General features: G+C 46.1%; 1 protein-coding gene across 1 annotated transcript in view; it reads left to right on the plus strand.

Moving 5' to 3' along the window:
* The first annotated feature begins 1,558 nt into the window (after nt 1-1,558).
* The window catches only part of LOC146421542 (bromodomain-containing protein 2-like), a 55,248-nt gene continuing 40,623 nt past the window's right edge, over nt 1,559-16,183 (plus strand). The window contains 4 exon segments of the mRNA XM_085047165.1: nt 1,559-2,841; nt 10,248-10,549; nt 14,336-14,368; nt 14,371-14,468. Coding sequence (XP_084903291.1) covers nt 2,813-2,841; nt 10,248-10,549; nt 14,336-14,368; nt 14,371-14,468 — 462 coding nt within the window. The 5' untranslated portion in view covers nt 1,559-2,812.

A 16,183-nucleotide genomic window follows, 5' to 3' on the forward strand; every position in this document is an offset into this window, starting at 1 on the left:
TGTCACCTGCAATCCAACACGGACACCCGTGGGTGACACGGGGACATCCCACGAGTGTCGCGGACACGCGTGGGGACACCACCGGGATTTTGGGGACACCAAATTACCCCCCAGGGATGGCAAGGGGACATCCACGGACACGCGTGGGGACACCCCCGGCAATTTTGGGACCCCAAATGCCACGTGGGTGACCCCAAGCCCACCTGACTCCACCAGGGGACACCCCACGAGTGTCGCGGACACGCGTGGGGACACCGAATGCCACCCCAGGGATGGCAGGGGGACATTCCACGAGTGTCGCGGACACGCGTGGGGACACCGCTGACATTTTTGGGGACCCCAAATTCCAGGTGGGTGACACCGCCACCCCAACACGGACACCCGCGGGCGCCCCACACCCCACCAGGCGTGTCCCCACGGACCCGCGCGGGGACATTTCCGTGTCCCCAAATTCCCCAAAAAAGCCAGCCGCAGCGCCTCCTCACTGCGCATGCGCGCGGCGCTAGGACCCCGCGGAGCTTTTCCCGCCAAGCCGCCGGGGGGGCATGAATGGGAACCACCGTGGGAACGGCGGGGGAGCCACGTGACGGCGGCCGGCCAATCAGCGCGCGGGTGACGTAGCGCGTGGCTCCCTTTCCTGCCCCGGGATGAGTTTTTTTTTTTATTGTTTTTTTTTTTAAATGTTTTTTGCCCCAAAATTTTTGGGTTTTTTTTTTTTTAATGCGGGGCGGGAGGATGGAGCGAGGCTTAGCTCGGGGGTCGCGGCCTAGATTTTGGGGAGCTTCAGGTGAGTTTTTTTTGGGGGGGGAAAGGCCTCGCCCTGCCCCCCCCACGGCGGCGCGGGGGCGGGGGGGAGGTCACGTGGGGGGGGCCGGCGAGCTGTCAATCACCCCCGCGGTGTTAACCAATAGCAAGCCGAGTTGGCGATGATTGACAGCGAGGCGGGCGCGGCGAGGCGCTCGGCCCCGCCCGCCCCGCGGGGTGTTGACCAATGGGAAGGCGAGCCGCCGGTGATTGACAGCGGGGCGGCGGCGGCTTTGTGAGGGCGGCGGTTTGGGGCGAAAAGCGCCATGTTTGGGTGTTTGGCGCGGGGGCGGCGGCGCCAAGTGCTGTGTCACGGTGGCGGATGGCAGGGCGGGGAGGGGACCGGAGGGGACTTTGGGGGGGGGGGTGGGGAAGGGAAGCGGACGCCACACGGAGCCACCCCGCGAGGAAAAAGGGGGGGAGGCCGGGAAGGAGGAGATCCCTCAGCGGGGCGCGGAGGGAGAAAAGGGGATCCCGGAGGATGGGGGTGAGGGTTTGCCCGTGAGGGGGAAGAGAGAATTCGGGGCTCCCCCGGTGGGGGGGGGTTCGGTGGTTAAGGGGGAGCCTAGCGGTGTTTCGGGCCTTTACCGGGGCTGGCGGCCGCGGCAGCCGCGTGTCCGTGGGGGTTGTCGCCCCCCGCGCGTGGTGAGGGAGATGCCGGCGAGCTCCGAGCGCCTCCGGGCGCTGAGGGCAGCGGGGGCGACGCGCTGCGCGGCGGCTGGGGGGGGGGTGGGGGGGGTGCGGGGGTGAACGCCGCCTCGAGGCCCCGGGGAGCGCCGCGAGGGGGGTGAAGCCCGGCGGGGGAGAAGCCCCGGGGCTCGCTGCGGAGGGAAAGCGGCGGGGAAAGCGGCGGGAGCGGCCGGCGGCGGCCGCGCTCATTGTCCGGCGGCGGCCAGCGCCGCCATTCAAGATGGCGCCCGGCGGCCTCTTCTTCCTCCCTCACAACCTCCCCCCGGAGCGCGCAGCCAATGGGAGGCCGCGCCCGCCCCCCGCGTGACCCGCCGGCCAATCAGCGCGCGGCGGCGGCTCGCTGTGGCCAATCAGCGCTCAGAGCGCCGCGCGGGTCGGGTGAGGCGCCGGGCGGAAGGGCGGGAGGGGCGGGGAGCCGGGCCGATGATTGACACGCCTCTCACCCAATGGGAACTCCCCACCCGTGTTGCCTCCGCCCAATGAGGCCTCGGCGGGGCGGGGCGTGGCTTTGGGGTGACGTCAGCCCCCTCCTCAGCCAATAGCGAGGCGGCGCTCGTCTATATAAGGGCGGGCGGGGGCAGGCCGAGCGGCGCCATTTCGCGGGGACGAAGGGACGGAGCGGGTCGGGCCCGGCGCGCACGGGGGGCGGCCCCAACCCGGCTCCATCCCCCGCCTCCGCCGTCCCGGAGGGCTCCGGGACCCTCCCCGGACCCTCCCCGGCCTCCGCAGCGACCCCTGCCTGCGGCCACCGGCGGCGAGGGGCCTTCCCTCCCTTCCCGCCCCCCCCCTTCCCTCAAGCCCTCAGCGAGCCAAGATGGAGCGCGGCGGCTGAGCCTCCCTCCATCCGCCGTCATCCGCGGCTCCGCGCCTCGCTCCGCCTCCCTTCACCCGCCGGCGGCCCTCAGCGACTCGCCCGCGGTGGTATCGAGCGGATCGCGCCGCGTTGGGAGCCACCGATCCGCCGGGAAAGCCGTCCTTCCCCCTTCCCTCCTTCCCCGAGGCTCCCCCGGGCGTAGATTCCCCTCAGAGCTCCGGGCGCCATTTTCGCCGCGCCCGCGGATGTGAGGCCTCGGCGGGGTTTCGGGATTTTTGAGGGAAAACACACCGAAAAGGGGAGGGGGTTCCCCGCAAGACCCCCCTCCCCGGTGCCCCGGGATGCGCTGACCGAGGAGAGGCCCCGACCGGGCCGGCTGGAGCGGAGCTTGGGCCGGGCAAAGTGGGGGGCTCGTCGGAGGAGACGGCGGGAGCAGGAGGAGGAGGAGGAGGAGAGGAGGAGGAGGAGGAGGAAGGCCTGAGGGCCCAACGAGGAGCTGCCGGGATGTTGCAGAATGTGAATCCGCAGAGCAAGTAGGTGGCGATGCGACGGTTTTTTGGGGACAGTTCGGGGGGTTTTTGGGGTGGGGAGGGAGAGGGTGAGGGGTGTGTGGGGTTGGGGTGGATGGAGAGGGTTGGGGTGGTGATGTTGGGACCCTAAATGGTGACAGTGACACTGTGGGATGTCCAGGCTGTGGCAGTGGCATTTGGGACCCCAAAGTTGTGACAATAATGCTGTGGGATCTCCAGGCTGTGACAATGGCATTTGGGACCCCAAATTGTGACAATGACATTGAGACCCCCAAACTGTGGCAGTGTCACTGTCATCCTCAGGTTTTTGCAGTGACACTGTGGGACCCCCAGGCTGTGACAGTGGCACTTGGGGACCCCAAATGGTGACGATGACACCTCAAATTGTGGCAATGTCACTGTGGGACCCTCGTGCTGTGACAGTGACAGTTGGGACCCCAAATGGTGACAATGACACTGTGGGATCCCCAGGCTGTGACAGTGACATTTGGGGACCCCAAAGTCTGACAGTGACACTGTGGGACCCCCAGGCTGTGACAGTGTCATCCTCAGAGTGTGACAGTGACGTTAGGGGACCCCAAAATTGTGACAATGACACTATAGGACTCCAGGTTGTGGCTGTGTCACCCCCAGGCTGTGACAGTGGCATTTGGGGACCCCAGAGTTGTGACAATGACACTGTGGGATCTCCAGGCTGTGGCAATGACACTTGGGGACCCCAAAATTGTGACAATGACACTGTGGGATCCCCAGGCTGTGATGTTGATATTGGGACCCCAAATGGTGACAATGACACTGTGGGATGTCCAGGCTGTGATGCTGATATTGGGACCCCAAATGGTGACAATGACACTGTGGGATCCCCAGGCTGTGGTGGCGATATTGGGACCCCAAATGGTGACAGTGACACCTCAAATTGTGGCAGTGTCACTGTGGGACCCTCGTGCTGTGACAGTGGCGTTTGGGATCCCAAATGGTGACAGTGACACTGGGATTTATTGGGACCCCAAATGGTGACAGTGACACTGTGGGACCCCCAGATTGTGGCAGTGTCACCCCCAGGCTGTGACAATGGCATTGGGACCCCCAAATGGTGACAATGACACTGTGGGATCTCCAGGCTGTGACAGTGACATTTGGGATCCCCAGATTGTGGCAGTGTCACTATGTCACCCCCAGGCTGTGACAGTGACATTGGGGACCCCAGAGTTGTGACAATGACACTGTGGGATCTCCAGGCTGTGGCAATGACATTTGGGGACCCCAAAATTGTGACAATGACACTATAGGACCCCCCCCAGACTGTGGCAGTGTCACTGTGTCACCCTCAGATTTTTGTAGTGACACTATGGGATCCCCAGACTGTGACAGTGGCATTTGGGGACCCTGAAATCGTGGTATTGTCATCGCTCAGAGTGTGACAATGGTATTTGGGGACCCCAAAATAGTGGCAATGTCACCCCCAGGCTGTGACAGTGACATTTGGGGATCCCAGGTTGTGACAACGATACTGTGGGATCTTCAGGCTGTGACAATGACATTTGGGACCCCAGGTTGTGACAACGATACTGTGGGACCTCCAAGCTGTGGCAGTGACATTTGGGGACCCCAAAGTCTGGCAGTGTCACTGTGAGACCTGCAGACTGTGACAATGGCATTTGGGACCCCAAATGGTGACAGTGACACTGTGGGATCCCCAGGCTGTGACAGTGACATTTGGGACCCCAAATTGTGACAGTGACACTGTGGGATCTCCAGGCTGTGACAGTGACACTGTGGGACCCCCAAACTGTGGCAGTGTCACTGTGTCACCCTCAGATTTTTGTGGTGACACTGTGAGACCCTCACACTGTGACAGTGACACTCTAGGACCCCAAATGGTGACAGTGACACTGTAGGACCCCAAATGGTGACAGTGACACTGTAGGACCCCAAATGGTGACAGTGACACTGTAGGACCCCCAGGCTGTGACAGTGTCACTGTGGGATCTCCAGACTGTGACAATGACACTTGGGGACTCCAAACGGTGACAATGACGCTCTGGGACCCCCAGATTGTGGCAGTGTCACTGTGAGACCCTCGTGACAGTGACATTTGGGATCCCCAGGTTGTGACAATGACACCGTGGGAACTCCAGGCTGTGACAGTGACATTTGCTGACCCCAAAATTGTGACAATGACACTGTGGGACCCCAAACTGTGGCAGTGTCACTGTGTCACCGTCAGATTTTTGCGGTGACACTCTGAGACCCTCGTGCTGTGACAGTGACATTTGGGGACCCCAAATGGTGACAGTGACACTGTGGGATCTATTGGCACCCCAAATGGTGACAGTGACATTATAGGACCCCAGATGGTGGCAGTGTCACCCCCAGGCTGTGGCTGTGACATTTGGGGACCCCAAATGGTGACAATGACACTGTGTCACCCCCAAACTGTGGCAGTGTCATCGTCAGGATGTGACAGTGACATTTGGGGACCCCCAGGGTGTGACAGTGACATTTGGGGACCTCCAGATTGGGGAAGTGTCACTTTAGGTCCCCCAGGCTGTGACAGTGACATTGGTGACCCCAAAGTTGTGACAATGACACTATAGGACCCCAAACGGTGGCAGTGTCACCCCCAGGCTGTGACAGTGACGTTTGGGGACTTCCAGATTGTGTCACCCCCAGGCTGTGACAGTGACATTGGTGACCTCAAACTGTGACAATGACGTTGTTGGAGCCCTAAGTCGTGGTGACATCACTGTGTCACCCCCAAATTGTGGCAGTGTCACCCCCAGGCTGTGACAGTGACATTGGTGACCCCAAAATGGTGACAATGACACTGTGGGACTGGGAAATCCTGTCACCCTCAGGCTGTGACAGTGACATTTGGGGACCCCAGAGGTGTGACAATGGCACTGTGGGACCTTCAGGTTTTGTGGTGTTGTCATTGTCACGCTGGGATGGTGACAGGTGGGGACCCTAGATTGTGGCAGTGTCACTGTGGGAGTCCTAAGCTGTGACAATGACACTGTGGGACCCCAAATGGTGCCAATGTCACCCCCAAGTTGTGACAGTGACATTTGGTGACCCCAAACTGTGACAATGACACTGTGAGACCCCAAACTGTGGCAGTGTCACCCCCAGGCTGTGACAGTGACATTCAGTGTCCCCAAAATTGTGACAGTGACATTTGGGGACCCCAAAATTGTGACAATGACACTGTGGGACCCCCAGGCTGTGCCAATGTCACCCCCAGGCTGTGACAGTGACATTTTAGGACCCCAAAATTGTGACAATGACACTGTGGGATCTCCAGGCTGTGACAATGACATTTGGTGTCCCCAAAATTGTGACAATGACATTGGTGACCCCAAACTGTGACAATGACACTGTGGGACCTCCAGGCTGTGACATTAGGAACCCCAAAACTGTGACAGTGACATTTGGTGACCCAAAATTGTGACAATGACACTCTAGGACCCCAAACTGTGACAATGTCACCCTCAGGCTGTGACAGTGACATTTTAGGACCCCAAGTTGTGACAGTGACATTTGGGGACCCCAAATGGTGACAATGACACTGTGGGACCCCCAGATTGTGACAGTGACATTTGGGACCCCAAAATTGTGGTAATGTCATCCCCAGGCTGTGACAGTGACATTTTAGGACCCCCAAACTGTGACAGTGACACTGTGAGACCCCAAAATTGTGGTGTTGTCACCCCCAGGCTGTGACGGTGACATTTGGGGACCTCCAGATTGTGGCAGTGTCACTTTGGGTCTGCCCCCGGCTGTGACAGTGACATTAGTGACCCCAAATGGTGACAGTGACATTTGGGACCCCGAAATTGTGGTGTTGTCACCCCCAAGTTGTGACAGTGACATTTGGTGACCCCAAACTGTGCCAATGTCACCCTCAGGCTGTGACAGTGACACTGGTGACCCCAAATTGTGACAATGACACTGTGGGACCCCAAAATTGTGGTGTTGTCACCCCCTGACTGTGACAGTGACATTAGTGACCCCAAAAGGTGACAATGACACTCTAGGATCCCCAGATTGTGACAGTGACATTTGGGGACACCTAGGTTGTGACAGTGACATTGAGACCCCCAGGCTGTGACAATGACACTGTGAGACCCCAAATTGTGGTAATGTCACCCCCAGGCTGTGACAGTGACATTTGGTGTCCCCAAAATCGTGACAGTGACATTTGGGACCCCAAACTGTGACAATGACACTGTGAGACCCCAAAATTGTGCCAATGTCACCCCCAGGCTGTGACAGTGACATTGGTGACCCCAGGCTGTGCCAATGTCACCCTCAGGCTGTGACAATGACATTAATGACCCCAGATTGTGACAATAACACACGACAGTGACATTTGGTGTCCCCAAATGCCGTCAGTGTCACCCAGCCTTGTCCCCAAGGTGACACCCTTAGGGTCACCCTGAGGTCACCTCAGGGAAAAGAGAGAATTCCCTTTGGGATCCCAAATTTGGGGATTTGAACCCAAAATTTTGGGGATCTGAACTCAAATTTTGGGGGATTTGAACCCAAATTTTTGAGGATTTTAACCCAAATTTTGGGGGATTTTAATCCAAAATTTTGGGGATTTTAATCCAAAATTTTGGGATTTTAACTCAAAATTTTGGGGATTTTTACCCAAATTTTGGGGATTTTAACTCAAATTTTGGCGATTTTAATCCAAAATTTGGGGGATTTTAACTCAAAATTTGGGGATTTTAACCCAAAATTTGGGGATCCAGAGGAAAAGTTTGGGGATTTTAGCCCAAAATTTGGGGATTTTAACCCAAAATTTTGGGGATTTTCCCAAATTTGGGGATCCGAACTCAAATTTTGGGATTTTAACCCAAATTTTGGGATCCTGACTTAAAATTTTGGGATTTTAACCCAAATTTTGGGGATTTTTACTGAAATTTTGGGATTTTTACCCAAATTTTGGGATTTGAACCCAAATTTTAGGGATTTGAACCCAAATTTTGGGGATTTTGAACCCAAATTTTTGGGATTTTCACCCAAATTTTAGGGATTTTAGCCCAAATTTTTGGGGATTTTCACCCAAATTTTGGGGATTTTCCCCCAAATTTTGGGGATTTTCTCCCAAATTTTGGGATTTTTCCTCCAAACTTTAGGGATTTTCCCCCAAATTTTGGGGATTTTCACCCAAAATTTGGGGATTGAGTCATGGGACCCAAATTTTGGGGATTTTCACCCAAATTTTGGGGATTGTCCTGAGGACCCAAATTTTGAGATCTAAACCCAAATTTTGGAGATTTGAACCCAAATTTTGGGGATTTAAACCCAAATTTTGGGGATTTTAACCCAAATTTTGGGGATTTTAACCCAAATTTTTGGGATTGGAATCTTTTAGGATCCCAAATTTTGGGATTTTAACCCAATTTTTTAGGATTTGACTCCTCAAGATCCCCAAGTTTTGGGATTTTCATTCCCAGGATTCCAATCCCAAATTTCCCGTGGGAAATCCCAATAAAAATCAGAATTTTTGGAGCCAAATTGGTGAATTTATTTACCATTTTAATTCCGATTTTAATTCTGATTTTAATTCCAATTTCAATTCCGATTTCACTTTTTCCCAGGATTTTTTCCTAGCAATTCCAGGATTGTTTTCCCCCAGGATTTCTTAGCCAAAATCCTCAGGAATTTTTCCCTGAAATCCACAGGATTTTGAGCTGAAATTCCCAGGATTTCATGACCAAAAAATGAGGAATTTTTGCCTAAGATTCTCCTGATTTCATGACCCAAATCTTCAGGAATTTTTCCCTGAAATCCACAAGATTTTGAGCTGAAATTCCCAGAATTTCAAAACCAGAAAGTTAGGATTTTTAGAGCAAAATTAATGAATTTATTTGCCATTTAAAAGCGATTTTTTCAGCGATTTTAATTCCGATTTCCATTCCGATTTCAGCAGCGATTCCAGTCTTTTCCAGGATTTTTTTCTAGCAATTCCAGGATTGTTTTCCCCCAGGATTTCTTAGCCAAAATCCTCAGGAATTTTTCCATGAAATCCACAGAATTTTGAGCTGAAATTCCCAGGATTTCATCACCAAAAAATGAGGAATTTTTGCCTAAGATTCTCATGATTTCACTACCTAAATCCTCAGGAATTTTTCCCTGAGATCCACAGGATTTTGGGTGAAATTCCCAGGATTTCTTACCCAAATCTTCAGGAATTTTTCCATGAAATCCACAGGATCTCGAGCTGAAATTCCCAGGATTTCATGGCCAAAAAATGAGGAATTTTTGCCTAAGATTCTCAGGATTTCACTACCTAAATCCTCAGGAATTTTTCCCTGAAATCCACAAGATCTCAAACTGAAATTCTCAGGATTTCATTGCCCAAATATTCAGGAATTTTTCCCTGAAATCCACAGGATTTCGAGCTGAAATTCCCATGCAAAATCCCCATAAAAATCAGGATTTTTGGGAGCCAAATTAGCAGTTTTAGTAACAATTTAAAAGCGATTTTTTCAGCGATTTTAATTCCGATTTCAATTCCGATTTCAATTCTGATTCCAGTTTTTCCAGGAATTTTTTCCCATAACTGTGGGATACTTTCCCCTAACTTTTCCCAGTTTTTTTCCCATTTTCCCAGGATTCTGGGCGAGGCCACCACCCCCCTCCTGGCCCTGGCCAGCGACTCGACTCCCGGCAAGCGAATCCGCAAACCTTCCCTGCTCTACGAGGGTTTCGAGAGTCCAACCACGGCTTCTGTTCCCTCTGGGGCCAAAATTCCCGGGAATTCCTGCCTGAAAATCCTGGGAATTTGGGGTGAAATGCCTGGGATTTCATGGCTAAAATCCTGGGGAATTTTGGATGAAATTCCTGGGATTTCATGGCCAAAATCCTGGGGAATTTTGTGTGAAATTCCTGGGATTTCATGGCCAAAATCCTGGGGAATTTTGTGTGAAATTCCTGGGATTTCATGGCCAAAATCCTGGGGAATTTTGTGTGAAATTCCTGGGATTTCATGGCTCAAATCCTTGGGAATTTGGGGTGAAATTCCTGGGATTTCATGGCTAAAATCCTGGGGAATTTTGTGTGAAACTCCTGGGATTTCATGGCTAAAATCCTTGGGAATTTTTCTCTGAGATCCACAGGATTTTGAGCCGAAATTCCCAGGATTTCATTGCCCAAATCTTCAGGAATTTTTCCCTGAAATCCACAGGATTTCGTGCTGAAATTCTCAGGATTTAACTCCTAGAAAATTAGGATTTTTAGAGCCGAATTAGTGAATTTATTTGCCATTTTTTCAGCGATTTTAATTCCGATTTCAATTCCGATTTCAGCAGCGATTCCAGTTTCTCCTGCGAATTTTCCCCCATAACTTCAGGATTATTTCCCCTAATTTTTCTGCCATTTTTCCCTAATTTTTTTAGGATTCTGGGCGAGGCCACCACCCCCCTCCTGGCCCTGGCCAGCGACTCGACTCCCGGCAAGCGAATCCGCAAACCTTCCCTGCTCTACGAGGGTTTCGAGAGTCCAACCATGGCTTCTGTTCCTTCCCTGCCCAACCCGCAGCTCAACCCACCTCCTCCCGAGGTTTCCAACCCCAAAAAACCGGGAAGAGTCACCAACCAGCTCCAGTACCTGCAGAAGGTGGTGATGAAAGCGCTCTGGAAGCATCAGTTCGCCTGGCCCTTCAGGCAGCCCGTGGATGCTGTGAAACTGGGCTTGCCGGTGAGTTTTGGAAGGTTTTTGGGGGGATTTTTGGGGGTTGTTTTGGGGTTTTGGTTGGTTTGGTTTATGGGTTAGGTTTTGAGGTATTTTTGGGATTTTTTTTGGGAATTTTTGGGGATTTTTGGGATTTTTTTGGGATTTTTTTGGGAATTTTTGAGAGTTTTTCTGGGGATTTTTTGCAGGTGTTTTTGGGATTTTTGCAGGTTTTTGTGGGATTTTTTGGGGATTTTTTGGGATTTTTTTAAGGGTTTTTTGAAAGTTTTTTGAGGGTTTTTTGAGGGTTTTTTTTATTTTTGGGAGTTTTTTGTGATTTTTTGGGGGATTTTTGGAGGTTTTTCTGGGATTTTTGGGCCTTTTTTTTGCACGTGTTTTTGGGATTTTTGGGGATTTTTGCAGGTTTTTCTGGGGATTTTTTGAGGTTTTTTGCAATTTTTGGGGGGATTTTTGCAGGTTTTTTGTGAGATTTTGGGATTTTTTGGGGGATTTTTTTTGATTTTTTGGGGGATTTTTGGGTGATTTTTTTGGAATTTTGGGGATTTTGGCTTTTTGGGAATTTTGGGAGCTTTTTGCGATTTTTGGGGATTTTTTGGGGGATTTTTGGGATATTTTTTGGGAGTTTTTTTGCAATTTTTTGGGAATTTTTGGGGATTTTTCACTCTGAAAGCATCAGTTCGCTTGGCCCTTCAGGCAGCCCAGGGATGCTGTGAAACTGGGCTTGCCAGTGAGTTTTTGGGGATTTTGGGGTTTGTTTTGGGGTTTGGTTATTTTTGGGATTTTTAGAGGATTTTTTGGGGATTTTTTTGGGTTTTTTGGGGATTTTTGTGATTTTTTTTTGGGATTTTTTTCGGGAATTTTGGGGGTTTTTTTGCAATTTTTTGCGGGGATTTTTGCAGGTTTTTTGTGAGTTTTCTGGGATTTTTTTGAGGGATTTTTGGTAATTTTTTGGGGTTTTTTGGAGGTTTTTCGGCATTTTTTGGGGTTGTTTTGCAGTTTTCTTGCGGGTTTTTTTGGGAGATTTTGGGGGTTTTTTGGAGGTATTTTGTGATTTTTTTTTGAGGATTTTTTGCAGGTTTTTTTGGAGATTTTTTGTTGAGATTTTTGCAGGTTTTTTGTGACTTAGGAGATTTTTTTTAGGTTTTTTGGGGGTTTTTTTTAAGTTTTCTGATTTTTGGGGATTTTTTGGGAGAGTTTTAGAGATTTTTTGGTTGGCTTTTTGCGATTTTCGAGGATTTTCTGCAGATTTTTGGGGATTTTTTGGGGAATTTTCTGGCAGTTTTTTTGCGATTTTTGGGGATTTTTTTGGTGATTTTTGGGATTTTTTTTGCAATTTTTTGGGATTTTTTTGGGGATTTTTCGCTCTGGAAGCATCAGTTCACTTGGCTGTTCAGGCAGCCCAGGGATGAGGTGAAGTTGAGGTTGCCGGTGAGTTTTGGGGGGTTTTTGGGGGGATTTTTGGGGGTTTGGTTGGTTTGGTTTATGGGTTAGGTTTTGAGGTGTTTTTGGGATTTTTTTTGGGAATTTTTGGGGATTTTTGGGATTTTTTTGGGATTTTTTTGGGAATTTTTGAGAGTTTTTCTGGGGATTTTTTGCAGGTGTTTTTGGGATTTTTGCAGGTTTTTGTGGGATTTTTTTTTATTTTTTTAAGGGTTTTTTGAGAGTTTTTTGAGGTTTTTTTTGATTTTTGGGAGGTTTTTGTGATTTTTTGGGGGATTTTTGCAGGTTTTCTGGGATTTTTGGGCCTTTTTTTGCACGTGTTTTTGGGATTTTTAGGGATTTTTGCAGGTTTTTCTGGGATTTTTTGGGGTTTTTTGGGGGATTTTTTTTGATTTTTTGGGGGATTTTTGGGCTTTTTTTGGGAATTTTTTGGGAGCTTTTTTGCGATTTTTGGGAATTTTTTGGGGGAATTTTCTGGGAGTTTTTTTGCAATCTTTGGGGATTTTTTTGGTGATTTTTGGGATATTTTTGGGGAGTTCTTTTGTGATTTTTGGGAATTTTTTGGGGGATTTTTGGGATTTTTTGGGGATTTTTCACTCTGGAAGCATCAGTTTGCATGGCCGTTCAGGCAGCCGGTGGATGCTGTGAAACTGGGCTTGCCGGTGAGTTTTTGGGGGATTTTGGGGTTTGTTTTGGGGGTTCTTTTGAGGTTTTTTGGGGTTCTGTTTGTGGGTTTGGTTGTGAGGTGCTTATAGGATTTTTTTTTTTATTTTTCGGGGTTTTTTAGAGTTTTTCTAGGGATTTTTTGGGGAATTTTTGGAGATTTTTTGGAGGTTTTTTTCGGATTTTTTTGCGATTTTTTAAGGGATTTTTGTAGGTTTTTTGTGAGTTTTTTGTATTTTTTGGGATTTTTTCTGGGATTTTTTGGGGATTTTTTTTGGATTTTTTGGTGATTTTTGGAGGGTTTTTTGGGGATTTTTTTGTGATTTTTTTGGGGATTTTTGGGGATTTTTTTGGGATTTTTTGGGAATTTTTGGGAGTTTTTTTGCGATTTTTGGAGATTTTTTTCTGGATTTTTGGGGAATTTTTTGGGATTTTATGGGAGATTTTTTGCAATTTTTTGGGATTTTTTGCAGATTTTTTGTGATTTTTGGGAATTTTTGGGGGGAATTTTCTGGGAGTTTTTTTGCGATTTTTGGGAGTTTTTTTGCGATCTTTGGGGATTTTTTTGGTGATTTTTGGGATATTTTTGGGGAGTTTTTTTGCGATTTTTGGGGATTTTTTGGGGGATTTTTCACTCTGGAAGCATCAGTTCACTTGGCCCTTCAGGTTGCCGGTGAGGTTTGGGGGGATTTGGGAGGTTTTAGTTTGAATTTTTGGTTGATTTGGTTTTTGGATTTGGTTTGGAGTTGTTTTTTCGAATTTTTTGGGATTTTTTGGGGGATTTTCTTGGGTTCTTTGGAGGTATTTTTTGCAGTTTTTTGAGGTTTTTGGTGGCTTTTTTCTGATTTTTTTTGGGGTTCCTTTGCAATTTTTTTGGGGGGATTTTTGCAGGTTTTTCGTGGTTTTTTGGAGTTTTTCTGGGGATTTTTGGGGATTTTTTGGGGGGATTTTTGGAGGATTTTTGCGGGTTTTTTATGAGTTTTTTGGGGGATTTTTGGTAATTTTTTGTGGTTTTTGGAGGTTTTTCTGGGGTTTTTTGGGGTTTTTTTTGCAATTTTTTGGGGGATTTTTGCAAGTTTTTGGGGTTTTTTTTGGGGAATTTATTTGGGTTGTTTTGGGGTTTTTTTTGGTGATTTTTTGTGAGGGTTTTTTTTATTTTTGGGAATTTTTGGGGGATTTTTTTGGAATTTATTTGGCTTTTGTTGGGGATTTTTTTCTGCTATTTCACAATTTTTTGGTGGTTTTTTTGCGATTTTTAGGGCTTTTTTGAGGCTTTTTTTCTGAAACTTGAGGATTTCTTGACTTTTTCCTCAATTTTATTTTTTTTCAACTTATCTACATTTAAATAAGGTAAAAAAAAAAAAATTTTTAACTTTTGGGAATTTAGGGCATTTGTAAATTTTTGAAAATATAATCCCTAAAAATCCCTCCTAACCCAAAAATAAAAATTTTTCTATTAAAATAAATTCTCTCCTACCCCAAATTTTCAATATTTTCTCCAAAAAAATCCATTCCTGACCCCAAAATTTGATTTTTATCCCCCAAAAAACTCCCAGAAATTCCCTTTTTACTCCAAAAATTCTCCAAAAAACGCCCAAAAATTTTCAACTGATCCCAAAATTTCATATTTTTTACATCAATAATAACCTCATCACAAAAAAATTCTGTTTTTTCTGCCCAAATTTCCAAAATTACCAAAAAATCATCAAAAATCCAAAAAAAATTGAACCATCAAACAATTGAAGAATAATTATTACTGGGGAGCAGCTGAGTGCATGCAGGACTTCAACACCATGTTCACCAACTGTTACATCTATAACAAGGTAAAATTAAATACAAAATTAATTAGAATATTAAAAAAATGTTCCTGAAAAAATTCCCAAAAAATCCGATAAAAAATCGCATTAAAATTGAGGAAAAAACCCCAAAAATGTCTCAAAAGGGTTCATCAATTGCTGCATCTGTAACAAGGTAAAATCAAATTAAAAATTAATTGGAATCTTAAAAAAAAAATTCCGAAAAAATCTGATTAAAAATCGCATTAAAATTGAGGAAAAAACACCAAAAATCCCAAAAAAATCGCATTGAAATGAAAGAAAATTCTTCAAAAATATCTCAAAATGGTTCACCAATTGTTATATTTATAATAAGGTAAAAACACCAAAAAAATCCCAAAATCCCACAGAAAATAACCCAAAAAAATTCCCCAAAAAAAAAGCCAAAAAATCGCATTAAAATTGAGGAAAAACACCAAAAATCCCAAAAAAATCGCATTGAAATGAAAGAAAAAAACCCCAAAATATCTCAAATGGTTCACCAACTATAACAAGGTTAAAACACCAAAAAATTAATTGGAATCTTAAAAAAAAATTCCCAAAAAAATCCGATAAAAAATCGCATTAAAATTGAGGAAAAAACACCAAAAATCCCAAAAAAATCGCATTGAAATGAAAGAAAATTCTTCAAAAATATCTCAAAATGGTTCACCAATTGTAATATTTATAATAAGGTAAAATCACAAAAAAATCCCAAAATCCCACAGAGAATTCCCTAAAAAAATTCCCAAAAAAATCCCATTAAAAATCGCATTAAAATTGAGGAAAAAACACCAAAAATCCCAAAAAAATCTCATTAAAATGAAAGAAAAAAACCCCAAAAATATCTCAAAATGGTTCACCAACTATAACAAGGTTAAAACACCAAAAAATTAATTGGAATCTTAAAAAAAAATCCCCAAAAAATTCCCCAAAAAATTCCCCAAAAAAATCCGATTAAAAATCGCATTAAAATTGAAGAAAAAACACCAAAAATCCCAAAAAAATCGCATTAAAATGAAAGAAAATTCTTCAAAAATATCTCAAAATGGTTCACCAATTGCTATATTTATAACAAGGTAAAAACACAAAAAAAAAATCCCAAAATCCCTCAGAGAATTCCCTAAAAAAATTCCCAAAAAAATCAGACAAAAAATCCCATTAAAATCCAAGAAAAAACACCAAAAATCCCCAAAAAAATCTCATTAAAATCATTATTTCTGGAGAAACTTTTCCTGCAGAAAATCGATTGAAAAATCCAAAACAATCACAAAAAATCTCCCAAAAACATTCCTAAAATAAGAAAAAAAAATCCAAAAAACTTTTTAAAAAGAAAAAAAAAAGTTGGAAAATAGTTGAAAATTTTGAAAAAAATTTGGAAAAAAAATAGGAAAAATTCTTTTAAAAAATCGAAAAAATTCGAAAAATTTGAAAAAAAATCCAAAAAATCCCAAAATCCCCAAAAACTCAAGAAAATTCCCCTAAAAAATTGGTAAAATTTCCATTAAATATCTTATTAAAGTAAAAAAAAATCCTCAGAAAAGTCCTTAAAATAAAAAAATCCTTAAAAAATCCAACAAGGATGGGAAAAAAATCCCCAAAAATCAAAAAAAAAATCACCATAAAATGAAAAAAAATCCTAAAAATCATTAAAATATCTCCTAAAATATTTTAAAATAGGAAAAAATACCAAAAAAAATTACAAGGAAAAAAAAAAGTTGAAA

The sequence above is a fragment of the Lichenostomus cassidix genome, unplaced genomic scaffold (assembly GCF_008360975.1).
Source record: "Lichenostomus cassidix isolate B80296 unplaced genomic scaffold, HeHo_3.0 HiC_scaffold_33, whole genome shotgun sequence".
Lineage (NCBI taxonomy): Eukaryota > Metazoa > Chordata > Aves > Passeriformes > Meliphagidae > Lichenostomus > Lichenostomus cassidix.